Source organism: Acinonyx jubatus, chromosome C1 (assembly GCF_027475565.1).
Source record: "Acinonyx jubatus isolate Ajub_Pintada_27869175 chromosome C1, VMU_Ajub_asm_v1.0, whole genome shotgun sequence".
In the NCBI taxonomy this organism is placed as follows: Eukaryota; Metazoa; Chordata; class Mammalia; order Carnivora; family Felidae; genus Acinonyx; species Acinonyx jubatus.
Window position 1 is genome coordinate 36,947,871 of NC_069381.1, and position 17,038 is coordinate 36,964,908.

General features: G+C 37.3%; 1 protein-coding gene across 16 annotated transcripts in view; it reads right to left on the minus strand.

Annotated features, from left to right (window-relative positions):
• The window catches only part of STIL (STIL centriolar assembly protein), a 64,759-nt gene that overhangs the window by 41,625 nt on the left and 6,096 nt on the right, over window positions 1-17,038 (minus strand). For 15 of the 16 annotated variants that reach the window (XM_015070639.3, XM_053213853.1, XM_053213865.1 and 12 more), the window contains 7 exons: window positions 16,030-16,137; window positions 13,577-13,689; window positions 13,072-13,259; window positions 11,463-11,710; window positions 8,348-8,431; window positions 6,958-7,044; window positions 3,304-3,454 (listed from right to left, as the gene is read on the minus strand). In XM_015070639.3, the coding sequence (XP_014926125.1) occupies window positions 3,304-3,454; window positions 6,958-7,044; window positions 8,348-8,431; window positions 11,463-11,710; window positions 13,072-13,259; window positions 13,577-13,689; window positions 16,030-16,137 (979 nt within the window). Of the gene's footprint in view, window positions 1-3,303; window positions 3,455-6,957; window positions 7,045-8,347; window positions 8,432-11,462; window positions 11,711-13,071; window positions 13,260-13,576; window positions 13,690-16,029; window positions 16,138-17,038 lie in introns of those variants that run through there. The other variant, XM_053213886.1, reaches the window with a different exon arrangement.

Below are 17,038 nucleotides of genomic sequence, written 5' to 3' on the forward strand. Positions count from 1 at the left end.
TCTATTTAGATGAAAAGTAGCTCTGAGGGGCACCTGGGTGGCTGTCGGCTAAGCCTCTGACTTGATTTCAGCTCAGGTCATGGTTCGTGGGTTTAAGCCCTGAGTCAGGCTCTGTGCTGATGGCACAGAGCCTTCTTGGGATTCTCTCTCTCTCTCTCTCTCTCTCTCTCTCTCTCTCTCTCTCTCTGCCCCTCCCCCACTCCTACTTTTATGCTCAACTTGCTCTCTCAAAATGAATGAATGAATGAATGAATGAAAAGTAGCTCTGAAACAACGGGAAGTAGGAGACTTATTTCTATTACTGTAACCTTTTTTTTTTTTAAATGTACTTTTTTTTTAATTTTTTTTAACGTTTATTTATTTTTGAGACAGAGAGAGACAGAGCATGAACGGGGGAGGGGCAGAGAGAGAGGGAGACACAGAACCGGAAGCAGGCTCCAGGCTCTGAGCCATCAGCCCAGAGCCCGACGCAGGGCTCGAACTCACGGACCGTGAGATCGTGACCTGAGCTGAGGTCGGACGCTTAACCGACTGAGCCACCCAGGTGCCCCCTACTGTAACCTTTTTAAAAAAATTGTTTTTAAAATTGAGATATAACAGACACGTCACATTAGTTTCAGGCATACAACATGATTTGATATTTGTATATACTGCAAAATGCTCAGAGTAAGTCTAGTTAACATCCATTACCGTACAAAGTTATAATTCTTTTTCCTTGTGCTGAGAACTTTCTTTTTTTTAAGTGTTTATTTTTGAGAGAGAGAGAAAGAAAGAGTGTGCGCAAGGGGCAGAGAGGGAGACAAAGGATCTGAAGCAGGCTCTGTGCTGACAGCACAGAGTCTAGTGCAGGGTTCAAACTCACAAACTGTGAGATCATGACCTGAGCCAAAGTCGGACGCTTAACCAACTGAGCCACCCAGGTGTCCCGCTTTTGCTGAGAACTTTTAAGATCTACTGTCTTAGCAACTCTCAAATATATATTATTAAATATAGTCAACATGCTGTATGTTAGATCCTGATGTCTTATTTTAGAACTGAAAGTTTGTACCTTTTTTTTTTTTTAACGTTTTTTTAATTTATTTTTGAGACAGAGAGAGACAGAGCATGAACAGGGGAGGGAAGAGAGAGAGGGAGACACAGAATCTGAAACAGGCTCCAGGCTCTGAGTGGTCAGCACAGAGCCCGACACGGGGCTCGAACTCACAGACCATGAGATCATGACCTGAGCCGAAGTCGGATGCTTAACCGACCAAGCCACCCAGGCACCCTGAAAGTTTGTACCTTTTGACTCCCTTCACCCATTATGCCCACCCCAAACCATACTGCAACAATATGTTTTCTGTATCTATGAATACAGTTTGATCATTTTTTTTCACTTGGCATAATACCATGTTGTCACAAATGACAGTATTTCTTTTTTATGGCTGAATAACATCCCACCGTGTGTGTGTGTGTGTGTGTGTGTGTGTGTATACACACATTTTCTTTACCCATTCATCCATCAATGGATACGATACTTAGGTTGCTTCCATGTCTTGGCTACTGTAAAATAGTATTGCACTGAATATGGGGGTGCAAATACCTTTTCAAGTTTGTGTTTTCATTTCCTTTGGATAAATATCCAGAAGTGTAATTCCTTAAATATGTTAGTTCTATTTTTATGTAACCTTTTTAAACTGTCCATTTCCCTGCTACATAAATGAAAGCAAGAACTTAATTACCTGTATTATGTAACTTACTCAATAATCAGGGACTCAGTGAAAATAATAACTGAACTGAGGATATAACATAAAGAATGAGTAAATGATATATGTCTCTAAAATGGAAGTAAATTATTAGACCTCACTTAAAATAATTGTATTTATAATTAAAATACAAAAACTTGATTCATGAACTGATAGCCTATAAATGAAATTAAAGAAGGCACAAAGGGTGCCTGGGTGACTCAGTCAGTTAAGCATCTGACTCTTGATTTTGGCTCAGGTCATGATCTCATGGTTCGTGGGTTCTGCACTGACAGCAGAGAGCCTACTTGGATTCTCTGTCTCCTCCTCTCTAACCCTCCCTCTCTCAAAAATAAATAAATAAACATTTAAAAAAATAAATAAGGCACAAAATAATATCAGAGCGAAAACACATGATTATTTAAATATATTCAATATTTTTGTTATAAAATACAGAATTAAAAAAAAAGTTTTATTTAAGTAATCTCTACACCCAACATGGGGCTTGAGCTCACAACCCCAAGATCAAGAGTTGCATGCTCTTCTAAGCCAGACAGGTGCTCCCAGAATTTTTTTTATTATTGGTTTGACCTAGGACAATCAATCATTTTACTGAAAAGTGGTCTTTGAATGTTTTTACATCATGACACTTATGGTTTCAAAGATGTACTTTTTCTGTGACCATCACCTAGATGTATTTTATGTGTTTTATGAGCTATAGCAACAATCTATTCTGATTCCTAGGATTATATATAAACACTGACTTTCTTTAATTTTAGAGACAGAGAGAGGAAGACAGAAAGTGACAGCACACAAGTGAGGGAGAGGGGCAGAGGGAGGGGGAGAGAGAATCTTAAGCAGGCTCCGTAATCTGTGCAGAGCCCAGTGTGGGGGTCAATCCCATGACCCTGGGATCATGACCTGAGCTGAAACCAAGAGTTGGATGCTCAAATGACTGAGCTACTCAGGTGCCCCTAAACACTGACTTTCAAATGTGAGAAGCCATTTGTTACATCTACACATTTAAAAAATAACAGGGCACACAAAATGCAAAGATCACAAACTAACTCTCAATATCATAAAATGATATATAAATTTCTTGATACTCTTCAAAGGTTTCAGAAAAAATTGGGTAAGTTATTCTGCGGAAAAGCTCCGATCTTGTATTACAGTTTGGTTCTGGAGACATGGTCTAAAATTTAAATTTATAAAACGATATTAACCATAAATGAAGTTAATATTTAATAAGAATAATTATAAACAAAGCCTAATAGTCTGAGTTACTATTTATTTTAAAGGGTAAAAATCATTGGGTTTAAACTGTCAACAGGCAACCCTAACTAGTGATTACATGTTAGGAATCAGGGGCACCTGGGTGGCTCAGTTGGTTAAGTGTCCGACTCTTGGTTTCAGTTCAGGTCATGATCTCACGGTTCATGAGATTGAGCCCCGTGTCAGGCTCCGCATTTACAGCACAGAGCCTGCTTGGGATTCTCTCTCTCTCTGCCCTTCCCCGCTTGCTGTTTCTCACTGTCTCAAAAAAAAAAAAAAAAAAGTGCTAGGTAATCAAATCACTTACTTTGAAAAGATGTAATGTTTCCTTGCTGGTTAGTAGCTGGAACTGAAGGTCAGATGACCTGCCATCACAGGGGAGGCATTCATAAAACTCAGGATCCTTATGTGTCACAGAATAGAGAACTATAATGAAATTTCCAGATTCTGAAAAAACCCTGGACAAAAAAATGCCATTAAATTAAAATTTACTGAGGATAATGAAAGTACACTTTTAAGAACTCCTACAAGAGTCTCTCAACCTAATTAATAAACTACTTAAACAGTCCAATTTTGGGAAGAAAACTGGGGAGCAAATTTATGCTTACTTTTTTAGTGTTACTGATTTTTAATTTTTAAAATACACTTTATTATAAAGTACGTATTCCTTGTAAAAACTTTAAGCAAAATAGGGATATATAAAATAGAAAACCAACTCACTTTATGGTTTAATGTATATAATTTTCTCCCAGGCATGCGAAAACATCTTATACAATCTAACAAAAATAGACCATACCATACATACTACAGTTGACCTTTGAACATAGGTTTGAACTGCACAGACCCACTTAAATATGAATTTTTGCCAATATAGCACAGTACTATAAATGTATTTACTCTTATGATTTTCTTAAGAACTTTCCTCCAGATTGCTGTATTGAAAAATACTTGTAATACTGTCAGAACACGTAAAGTATATAATACGTAGAACACAAAAAAATATGTGATAACTAGGTTATCTATAAAGCTCTGGTCAACGGTGAGCTAGCTATTAGTATAAGTTTCTGGGTTTTTTTTGTTGTTGTTGTTTTTAAGTAGGCTTCACACCCAGCACAGAGCCCAATGCAGGGCTTGAACTCACGACCCTGAGATCAAGACCTAAGCTGAGATCAAAAGTCAGAGGCTTAACTGACTAAGCCACCTAGGTGCCCCCAGTTTTGTTTTTTTGTTTTTTGTTTTCTTTTTTTAAATAAACTCTACACCTAATGTGGGGCTTGAACTTATGACCCAGAAATCAAGAGTCACATGCTCTACTGACTGAGCCAGCCAGGCGCCCCTATATGCAGATCTTTGAACCTGCATTGTTCAAAGGTCAATTGTATTCGCAATTGCTATTTTTAAAACTTTTTTTTTAGTGTTTATTTATTTTTGAGAGACAGAGCACAAGTGGGGGAGGGACAGAGAGAGAGGCACAGAACCTGAAGCAGGCTCCAGGCTCTGAGCTGTCAGCACAGAACCTGACAGAGTGCTCAAACCTGTGAACCACGAAGTCGGTCACTTAACAGACTGAGCCACCCAGGCACCCTTGCAATTGCTATTTTTTTATTTGACTATCTTGGATTTCTTCCCATGTCACTATTCTATATTATACCTCAGACCTCTTTATTCTTTTTTAGTGACTAGCCAGTATTACAATTTTATAGTTGTATCATTTTTAACTTCTAAGTGGGTATTTTAATTAAACATTTCATGATTATAAACACTTGATAAAAAACATTCATTTTATTATTCACTCTATGACTCAACAAAAATATTTATGAAGTCATCATGAATCCTTAAAACCAGTGCAGATATCCCCTCTTTTCAAAAGTTCACATTAGGCCACTTCACTTTTATAGGAGACTACATTAGGAGAACCTGTTTTTACTAACAAAAAGAAATCTGAAGATTTTTGCTTTTACAATACAAAGGCAAAACCGAAAATAACGTGCAGCATCTGTTTTGCTTGAGCCATTATAGAGACAACACACACTGCATGAGAGGGGCCCCACCAGGCTCCTTCCCCAGGAACCACATTCAGTAGCTCAGTATCGAGCAGTCATAGCTTTGAACTCTATCTGTGAGTATTGTGTTTTATCTCAATTTATTTTGTGCATCCATTAGCAAGACATGACCTACGGTGTCAGAAAAGCCAGAGAGGTTATTTATTTTCTAGGTCTGGGAACGCTAAAAAATTTTCCCATATATATTAATGGTAATCTTTGCTTTACATCATTTCAACTTAAGCAAGGTTTCATAGAACGCTCTGCTCTTTCAAATGGTGGGGGGTGGGAGGGCGGGAATGGGATGACAGCCTATAGTTAAAAATACTTTTAGAAAATAATAAACGAATAAAAACACTTTTAAGTAGTTGTCTCTCCTTGGTAAAACACTGAATGAAAAATAAGTGGGGATACATTACACCCTTAATTTAAAAACAAGAAGTGAGTGCTGTAGAGGCAGAATGTGTATTCTGCTCAATTCCTCTCTCTTGGGTCAGACAAGACCACTGTTCAGAATGTTGTAAAGTACCAACCTAAGCTATGCTAAGCAGTGCTAACTATTCTCTGGTTCAAAGGGCTGGCAGAAATTAAGGAGTTCAGGTATCAAAGAAATTGCCTGGGGCGCCTGGGTGGCTCAGATGGTTAAGCACCTGACTCTTGGACCCTTGATTTCAGCACAGGTCATGATCTCATGATTTGGGAGTTCAAGCCCCGTGTTGGGCTTTGCGCCGTGTCAGCTTGGAGCCTGCTTGGAATTCTCTCTCCCTCTCTCTCTACCCCTACCCCACTCATGCTTTCTCTCTTTCTCTCTCAAAATAAAGAAATAAAGTATTTTTAAAAGTATATTATAGCTACTCAAGGTAGACACAAACCGACCTGGAAATTTTTAATAGATGAGAAAGCTAAGAGGCAAATGTGGTATCACATACAAAATAAAAAATTAAATGAGGAATTGAGGGGCGCCTGGGTGGCTCAGTTGGTTGAGTGTCTGACCATGATCTCATGATTTGTGAGTTCGAGCCCTACATTGGGTTTGGTGCTCTCAGCGAGGAGCCTGCTTTGGATCCTCTGTCCCCCTCTCTCTTTCTGCCCCTCCCCAACTTGCACTCTCTCAAAAATAAATAAAAAAAAAACATTAAAAAATTAAATGAGGAGTTGAGGTTAGAAAATTTCTTTGTTAGGGGCGCCTGGGTGGCTCAGTCGGTTAAGCGTCCGACTTTGGCTCAGGTCATGATCTCACGGTCCGTAAGTTCGAGCCCCATGTCGGGCTCTGTGCTGACAGCTCAGAGCCTGGAGACTGTTTCAGATTCTGTGTCTCCCTCTCTCTGACCCTCCCCCGTTCATGCTCTGTCTCTCTCTGTCTCAAAAATAAATAAACGTTTAAAAAAAAAAAAAAAAAAAGAAAATTTGTTAGTTCCAATGCTTGTGCTTCAGCTCCAGAAGAAAACTAAACATTTCATCTCAAATATTTCTTAGGGTACTAGTAGTAGCACTGTGTAATTTAATAAAACACAATAAGGCAACAAACTCAAACTCATTTTTAATCATTTCATTGAAAACTGATCTCTTTATTTTTAAAATAAGATGCTAGAAGAGAGGATTTCTAGGGTTTTTTTCCCCACACCTAAAAAATGTATTGTCTATGTTACAGTCCTGTGGTTAGACAAGTGAATTCCTTCACATTTCTAAGTATCCTGCAACCTCACTTTTTTGGTCTGGTTTTATTCCCATTTCATGTAAGATTTGTTTTTTTTTAGTGTGCTTTCTTAGTCTTACAGTTTTTAAGTATTATAAATGTCTTCTGGTATGTAAATGTTATAAAAGTATTAAGGCATTGCATGAATTTTAAATGAGACCAGTAAAATATGAACAGGGGAGAAGGTCAAAATAAAATAACTACAAAATAAAATATCACTTGCCTTTCTTGAATAGAAGAACTGAACATGTATCGTAAGCAGCAAGCCCACACCTGAGGACTATAAATATGTATAATTCCAGACAGCCAACTAAAAGAAAAAATAGAAATTAAAAGCTTAGTAACTTCCAAATTAACACTTAATGTGCTTTAGATTACCTTCTTCTCAAGGTAATAATATGGCAGAAATTCTTGGTATTCAGCAGCAATTCATTTAATGGCTCATAAATATGAAATCTATAAACACTAGATCTCACTAATAATTAAAAGGAATACAGAGATATAGATATAGGTATAGGTATAGATATAGACGTAGACATAGATATAGACATAGACAAAGAGAGTTTCCTCTCTGCCCTCTTCTCCCTGAGAGGACAAGAAAATGGTGGGAGACAAAATGGTTAACAATAGAAAGTAAGAATCAATTAGAATCAATTATCCTAGACTAGAAAGAATGGGCTGAATTAGGGGAGAATGAAGTGAGCAGGAGAATATAATTAGCAAACTATAGGTATTGAGAGGATTAAATGCTGTAACATATATAAATTGCCCAATACACCCAAGGCTCTTACTAGGCATTTACTTGGTATCAATAATCCATAGCAAACACTGTACATTTCGTAGTCTACAGAACATTTGTGCCTTCTCATTTTTCAACTCTGCACATACCAACAGTCCTCCCTTCTATTATCCAAACTCTTCAAGGTCCAGCTCAAATTTGCCTTCTTTAAGAAAATGTCCCTGTCATCTCTCTAATAAATACTAATAACACGCACTGTCTAGATTGTTCATTTCATAATAAATCATATACTTCCTTACTATTTTTCTATTTCTACTTGTATATTTTATTGCCCTTTATTATAAAATTCCTTGGAGAGCTTTAAATCCCAACATAGTACTAATAGTACTATGCATAGGGTAAGCACTCAATAAATACTCAAAGAACATACATTTCTGACTGAATAATCTGTCTAAATGTTATTAACCACAAACTCTAAAGAAAACGCCATTCATACTAAAGGGAATTTCTGCAAAAACTGCCTGGCAGTGAATTTTAAAGTGTTATTCTGAGCCCTGGGTTCTTCAAGGTGCCTTGAAGGAAAGGGGGTAGTAATGAAGATTAAAGAAGCAGGGTTCGAAGGCTTCAACTCCAACCAGAAGAATTTGACTTTATGTGTTTTATTTATTGGAGTTCTTCCTAAGATTGGGCAAAATATGGTTTTAACTGATTCTGCTATGAAAATAAGAAAACTTAAGAATCATTGGCCTCTGTGGCTTTATAAGGTGACTTAAGTATTAAGTTTATATTCATAGTACAACAGATGAACATGCTTATCATATACATTTGAATACATATGTGGCTAAAAAGGCTGTCATAATAATACAACACTTACATTCCCACTAATGGTAGAGAGCAAATCTTGGGATCTGATTCCAGCAAAAGTAATAATTTGCGTGTTTCATCCATGGTAAGATATCTAAACAGAAGAAATTCATGTAAAAACAATTAAGAGTTTGTATTTTCTACCTGAAAGAGATAACCTAAATACTTGAAGAAGCATATTTTAGGCAGAGAAGATGATTCAAATGAATGTCCCCCCTACCCCACACAGAAAATAGTTCAAAATGTAGAAAAAAGAATTCAGTAATAGAGATGAAAGAGATTTAACATCTTAAATTTCTATTCAAATGGTCATTGAAGGTCACACATTTTTTTTTTAATTTTTTTTTTCAACGTTTATTTATTTTTGGGACAGAGAGAGACAGAGCATGAACGGGGGAGGGGCAGAGAGAGAGGGAGACACAGAATCGGAAACAGGCTCCAGGCTCTGAGCCATCAGCCCAGAGCCTGACACGGGGCTCGAACTCACAGACCGTGAGATCGTGACCTGGCTGAAGTCGGACGCTTAACCGACTGCGCCACCCAGGCGCCCCTATTTTTTTTAAAAAATTGTGCTCTAAAAGTGTCCGCTCTTTTTAAAAAATTGTGCTCTAAAAGTGTCCGCTTATTTTAATTGGGAGTAGTAAAATCAAGGCTGACAATTTCAGATTCAAAGAGGTTTCCCAAGGAGAAGTGGATTTCCTATTACTAGAAGTGCTCAAGCACCCAGGTGACTTCACAAGAATGCAGCAGATGTGACTTCTCACTGAAGGTAGCTGAATTAGGTGAGTTATGCTCAACCTTCCATGCACTACATTCCTCCAACCATTATCAGAGAACATTAGAACCAACATGATAGAACCTCAAAATTCACTTTTTCCTAAAAGGACATTATACCACATTTATACTCTGTTATTGTTTTATTATTTACAGTAAGGGTTTTTTTTTACAGTAATCTCTACACCCAATGTGGGGCTTGAACTCAAGACCCCAAGATCTAAAGTCACACGCTCCAACAACCAAGCCAGCCAGGTGTTCCTATTACTGACAGTAAGTTTTAAGGGCATGAATAACGATAGAATTGTCAAGAATTAATTTTATTGTTATGTTTTTTTTTTTAATTTGAGAGACAGAGCGAGCATGAATGTGTGTACGTTCAAGCCGGGGAAAGGGGCAGAGGCAGAGAGAAAAGAATCTTAAGCAGGCTCCAAGCTCAGTCCAGAGCCCAACGCGGGACTCGATCCCAGGACCCTGGGATCATGAGCCGAAATCACAAGTTGGACGCTCAACCAGCTGAGCCACCCAGGTACCCCTATCATTATGGCTTTAAAACACAAAAATAAAAATACCATTAGTCTTGGTAGTACCACTGAGGACATATTTTATTGCTACAATAACCTTAAAACACAAAGATAATGAGTTTTATCAGGCCATGTGACAAGATGATTAAGCCTGAGTTGGCAGGGAGATTTATGGATCAATAATGACACTTAGGAGTGCCTGGCTGGCACAGTCAGTGGAGCATGTGACTCTCGATCTTGGGGTTGTAGGTGCAAGCCCCATGCTGGGCAAAGAGATTACTTAAAAATAAAATCTTAAATAAAAAAATGACACTTAAACCTGCTTGGAAAGCTCATCTGCCTTCACCATCTGATAACTTTCTATTCTTTAGTTTGGACACACATTCCTGCTTTCCCTGCACTATATATAAGCCCCTATTATGTTTACCTGCATCATGTTTACGCAAGAATATACTTAACAGACAATAAATATGGTTTTTACCTACTTAATTCTAGTGTCTAACACAATACTTATTCCATAATGGATCCTAATAAATATCAGGGTAAATAAATGAATGTGGTCAAGGGAAAGGACAAACGTCACAAATTAAATAAATCTAAGTAGGAAGGGGCTAAGGGAACTAGGTGATTAGACAGAATAGTGAATATCCTGGGTTACTACTAGCATGTCAAGGGGTCACAGAAAGAAAATTCAAAGAAACAGAAATTCATTGCTTCACTAGTAGAGATGGTCATGGGGACTATGAAAAACAAGTTCATTTTTCTGGCTAATTTTAGCACAAATTCCCATATCCCAATTGAGAAGCACTTTATTATTCCAAGAGAATCAAATGTTTCACTAAATTCATACACCTTTTATCACTATCACCTCTGACCATACCATGACTTTGGAACACACACTTTTTCCTTTGTACCACTCCAGCCAGAAAGGCACTCTGGTCAGCCTTTGGGACTCAAATATAGGACTTTTCTTGCTATTCCAGGGACCCTCTGAAAAGAAAACCCTCTCTTTTTCTTTTCCTCTTTTGAAGAGGCATTTTTAGATTGGACTTAGAGTGGAGTGTATCTTGGCAAACACTTTTGGCTCTAGAGACCTAACAGGAACTAGGGTGGAGTCACTGGCAAAGGAAGCCAGAAGCGAAATGCTTAGACTTTAAAGCAGAGGGTGCTTACATTGTCTAACCTAACTCAGGAAACAACGGATAAAGAAAGTGGATGAGGATCCAGGGAAGTATCCCTGCTGAGGGTCAGAAAGCATGCAATTTGGCTTTCCGTCCCTCAAAAACTAAGAGTGGTGATAGGAAGCTGGAGAGAATGCTGCTCTAGCTCTGTGGGGAAACTTCACCCTCCAGTGGCTGACAATTTGGCAAGAGTACTACGAAGTTTGATTTAGCAATCTCCTTTCTCTCTCTGCAGTGCTCACTGTTATTCACAATTAATACTGCAAGTTATTAAAAAAAAAAAAATTCAGCCTCTATTAGACTCATAGTCAGATTACAGCTTAAAAAAGAAAAAGACAAAGACAAAAAGATGATAACCCAAAACTCGGCAAAATACAAAGGGTAAAATGACATGGAGGATAATCTCTCCTATTTTTAAATTACAAAATACAACCAATTTTTAATATAAATTTTACCAGTAATTTTTCTTGGGGTGATAGGCACAACTCTGAACTACATTCAACAAAATTTAACATCACATTTTAACCTTCTTTGGTTATTTATCTAGCCACCACAGATCTCTGATATGTAAACTGAATGCACAAATATTTCACATGAAAATATACTAATGTGACCAATATTTAAAATTAATTTCTCTCTTACTTACCCATATTTATAGGTACCTTGAACTTGAGAAATATTCAGATTACTGCTCAAGTTTCTTGCCAGGGCTGTTGGAATAATGGGGATGGGCTTCACAGGTGTGCATTTAAAAGTATGCGCTAGAGTTACTGCTGCCCAATGCAAGTCCAAATCCACATTGTCCAAACTTTCCCTAGAAGTGATATGAGCTCTTAGGGAAAGTAGTTTACCACAATCCAAGGAATCTTTGCTACATACATGGTGCTGCAGAGCCTGAAGAATCAATATTATACAATTATTTTAAAACTGTGAGGGGAGGGAAATAAAAAATAAAACTTTTTTTTTTTTTTAAGTAGGCTCCACACCCAGTATGGAGCCCAACACAGGGCTTGAACTCACCACCTTGACATCAAGACCTGAGCTGAGATCAAGAGTTGGACGCTTTAACCAACTAAGCCACCCAGGTGCTCCATTAAAAAATAAAACTTTGAGGGGCACCTGGGGGGCTTAGTTGGCTGAGCACCCAACTTCAGCTCAAGTTATGATCTCATGGTTCGTGAGTTCGAGCCCCACGTCTGGCTCGCTGAGGACAGCACAGAGTCCACTTCAGACCCTCTATCTCCCTCTCTCTGCCCCTCCCCAACTCACACTCTCTCAAAAATAAACATTAAAAAAACTTTTTTTAATTAAAAAAATAAAAAAATGTAACTTTGAAATTTGTCCACATCTCTAAAGGTTTTATTTCATACTGGTGCATGTATACACATATATACCTTGGATTAACAAAATTAAACAATTTCTGATTTGTGATATTTCAATTCTCTCATTTCTTCCATGTGACCAAAAAGCTACATGCATAATTATGTCAAAGCAAGTAAGAATTACTGTACCAAGCTCCATCATCTATTGCCAGATGTGCCAGCAGCATTTCAAATTCTTATCAGAGAACGTCACTTCCAATAAACATTCATCACATGAAAAAAATGAATGTTAAACTAACTCTGACTCAATTCAGAAAACCTAAAGTCCATTCTTTGATTATTTTCTTATTGCCCTAAAGTGTCAGGTCAGTTCTTCCTGCATAGTTGCTCATGCCCACTGTGTCCTTCCTAGACTTGGCCACCACTCTAGAGGCTAATTACACCCTAATACACATCTGACTATTGCAATGGCTGACCTACTCTCTCTGACTTCAGTCAGGCTTCTGTATCAAATAAACTATCCTTGATTTCATATTATCTCCTCTTTTCAGAAACTTTCAATGACTCTACATGGCCCATATAACAAACGTCAAATTCCTCAGCCTGGCAGATAAGGCTCTCTATAATCTAGCCAAGCTCATAGTCCAATCTGATTGCCCACAAACACAGCAAAAATCTACATCCTTAATATGACCCTGAGCACATCCTGCACTTTGTTATCTTGGCCATATTGCTTCCCCTTCTGGAATGCTACCCATATTACCTCCCCAGAATTTCTACCCTCAGAAACCACATTTAACTGTATTTTAACAACATTCAATCAGAAATTATTATGAATACTTGTTAAATATGGGTTTATTGAAATACAACACAGGACACATAATTTGATACTTGTGTTGAACTAAGAATAATCAAGTTATCAACAAATCCCACCTTAAAAGCTGAACTGAAGTCATCTGCATCATGAACTATTACTTCTTTTGAACAAAGTCCATGAGTATAAATTTTGCAAGGAATCACAAAGTCCCCAGGAAGAGCAGCAGTAGGGGTTCTTTCTAAACATTCAGGTACTTCTCGACCAGGATCAAAACGATCTACTGTCAATGTCACACTTTCTTCATCTGAAGAACAGAAATAGCAGGTATTATTATAGCATGACAATAAAAATTTGAAATCAACCAAGCCAGCCTACAACTACAGCAAAGCATTTTGTTCATCGCAATAGTACACTAAACTCTTATTTTAAAAAACGACTTGCATATACATTCTTCCACGTTACCAGACTATGAAGTCTGTGATGGGCAGTGTCAAGTTTTACTTACCTTTGTAACCTTGGTATACAGCAAAGAAAATAAGCACGAAGAATATTACAATAATTGGCTGAATTCAAAAGACAAATTCTATTATAGTTATAAAAATATTTTTTTAAATATATTACCTTCATCTACTATGAGAGAACCAAGTAAAAAGCATGGCAGGTTTTTTTTATTCTGCTTAGCATGACGATAAGCAAGTCGGATGGTCTTTTCAGTTACCACAAGCTTTGGATTTCTGAAAAATAACAGAAGTCTTTTATGAATGTGATAGATCTGATATCCTAGAAAACCCTCCTGCCATGATAATGCCTAAAATATAATACACAACTTTTAATATGTATACAAAAATCATTGTTGGGGTGCCTGGGTGGATCAGTCAGTTAAGCATCCAACTCTTGATTTCTGCTCAGGTCACAATCTCACTGTGAGATTGGGTCCTACATGGGGCTCCATGCTTCAGCACAGAGCTTGTTTGGCATTCTCTCCTTCCCTCTCTCTCTCAAAATACATAAACTTAAAAAAAAAAAAAAAAGAAAAATCATTGTTGAGAAATCCTAGGGTCAAAAATGGGCAGGAGGTGGGGAGTGGGTAGAGAGAGCTGCCTGGAAACCAGGATTGTAACAAACAGACACTGAAGATATCGTTGCTCTCTGAGTCTTTGCTTAATTTTATGAACCAGAGCAAGGATCAAGAAACTATGAGGCCAGGCTCCTGTTTTTAGAAATAAGGTTTGATTAAAATATCACATCCATTTGTTTACATATTGTCTATGGACTTCAGATACTAGCATTATTGAATCCAAAATATACAAAAATACAATTCAAGTGTGTAAAAGCATATAAAAGGGACTCTAAAATACGGTCAAGGAAGAAGATACTATCAAAAAAGACTAGGCAGGGGCACCTGGATGGCTCAATTGGTTAAGCTTTCAAATTTTAACTCAAGTCTTGATCTCAGGGTCTTGAGTTCAAGCCCCACATTGGGATCTATGGTCATAAAGCCTACTCAAAAACAAACAAACAAACAAACAAAACTAGGCAAATTTAAAAAAGAACCACAAAGGACCTGCAGAAATAAAAATATAATCAATTAAAGACTCAATATAATGAACTGGGGATAGGTACATGAATTTTTATTATTATTTTATAAACTCTGCATATTATAAACAATCATACATATAGTATACTTCCACATTTAAAAAACCTAAATGAACAGGTTAAATGGTAACAAAGTACACTTAAAGAGAAAATTAGCAGTTGAAGACAAAAACATTGTAGCAAAGACAAATAACAAAAAATATAAAAGGTCAAGAGACATTAAGAATGAACAAGTCTAAGAAATATTTAATTGAACTTTCACAAGATTGTTTTTTATCAATGATACTATCCTTCTGTGCCATCTGGTCTAGAACTTAAATACTTTGTGACTTGTATCTCTCCTTTATTCGACTGAATCCATCATCAAATGCTACAAGCTATTTTCTCAAAATACCGGTTTCATTCTTTCCTTTTGATCTCAGTACTGCTACACTGCTCTAAACCCTTATAATAGCTCCCGTTTATTGAATACTTCCTATGTTCCAGGCACCATGCCAACTGCTGCTTTACAGAGTCTGTCTCATTTAATCCTTACAAGAGTGCTATGAAACAGGTATCATTATTCCCATTTTATAAATAAGGAAACTGATCCTTGCCTACTTTACTGAGGTTGCATACATAAGTGGTAGAATCAGGATTTGACCCTCTAGGCAGTCTGACTCCAGTTACAGCACCTTAAACAAACCACTGTGGCATAAATCTATGTTGCTTAGATTACAAAAAATCATCTCATAGCCAGGCTAACTCTAGGCTCTCCCCACTATGACCCATCCTTCTTAGAATTCTGCTATTAACAAATAACTCCCTTACATACAAAATCGCAGTGAATCTCTATCTTCTATTAGTTTAAGCCTAAGCTGTTATGTCTTTCTTTCAAGATCCTGGTTATAACCATATTTTACAGTCCTTCTAACATGATCTATCCACTCAAAATCAGTTCAATCTTCTCAATGCTCTACAAAGGTATTTATCATATTTTGTCTTTTGAATTCCTAGACTTAGAACTTTAGATCTGCGAATATTTTAACTGTGAAATTAATATTACTCCTCAAAAGCATAAGAAATAGATTTAGGGGCCCTGGGTGGCTCAGTGGGTTAAGAAACGGACTTTGGCTCAGGTCATGATCTTGTGATTCATGAGTTCGAGCCCCGAGTTGGGCTCTGTGCTGACAACTCAGAGCCTGGAGCCTACTTCAGATTCTGTATCTCCCTCACTCTCTACCCTTCCCCTGCTCACGCTATCTCAATCTCTCTCAATCTCTCTCTCTCAAAGAATGAACCAACATTAAAAAAAACTTTTTTTTTTAAAGAAAAGAAACGGATTTAAGAAGTAGCAGAAGGGATAATTTGTTTGAGAGGAGCTTTTGAATGGAAAAGTTAAAAAAAAAATGAATTAGTCATAGTAATCAACTTCGCCTTACACATCCTTTCGACTCCTGTTTATACTGGTTTGATCTGAAAAGAGACACATCTTATACCTGTAGTAATTGAGGTGTAAATAGATGAAATCTCCTATTGGCATCGGGTTCCAAAGTGCACATTTTGATGGAGGAAAGTAGAAAGGTACCATTCTGCTTGTAGGAAACCTTTAAAAAGAAATTTAAATCAAAGCACAATGAAAAGCAAACTTGGCAGAAATTTTATAAGAAAGAGTTTAAAGTTAAATGATGAGGGGGCACTGGGTTAAGTGTCTGACTCCTGATTCTGGCTAGGTCATGATCTCATGGTCGTGAGATCAAGTCCCATATTGCACTCTGTGCTGAGCATGGGGCCTGCTTGGGATTCTCTCTCTCTGACTCTCCCCTGCTCACCCAGTGTGCTCATATGCACTCACTCTCTCAAAATAAAGAAACACTAAAAAAAAAAAAAAAAAAAAAAAAAAAAAAAAAAAAAAAATGAGTTAAATGATGAGGCTTATCAAACTACTTTTGTAATTTAAATTTTTTTTAATGTTTATTTATTTTTGAGACAGACAGAGACAGAGTATGAATGGGGGGAGGGCAGAGAGAGAGGCAGACACAGAATCCGAAGCAAGCTCCAGGCTCCGAGCTCCAAGCTGTCAGCACAGAGCACAGCACAGAGGGGCTCGAACTCGCAGACCGTGAGACAATGACCCGAGCCAAAGTCAGATGCTTAACCGACTGAGCCACCCAGGTGACCATTTTTATAATTTTAAAAGAGTTTAAAAATATTTTTTAAAAGTAAAAAAAAAAAAAAAAAAAAAAGTAACTTTATTTCAAGAGAATAAGTATTCAAAATTTAGGTATAGCTTTCCCTATCCTTTTTTTCCTATGCATACAGAAATTTATGTACACATGTTTAAAAAAAAAAAAAGCCAGGAGGGGTGCCTGGCTGGTTGTCAGTAGAGCATGCAACTCTTGATCTCAGGGTCAGAGTTCAAGCCCCACATTGGGCATGGTGCCTACTTAAAAAAAAAAAAAAAAAAAGCAATTGGTAGCATCCATTCTATATATCCTTTTTAAATAA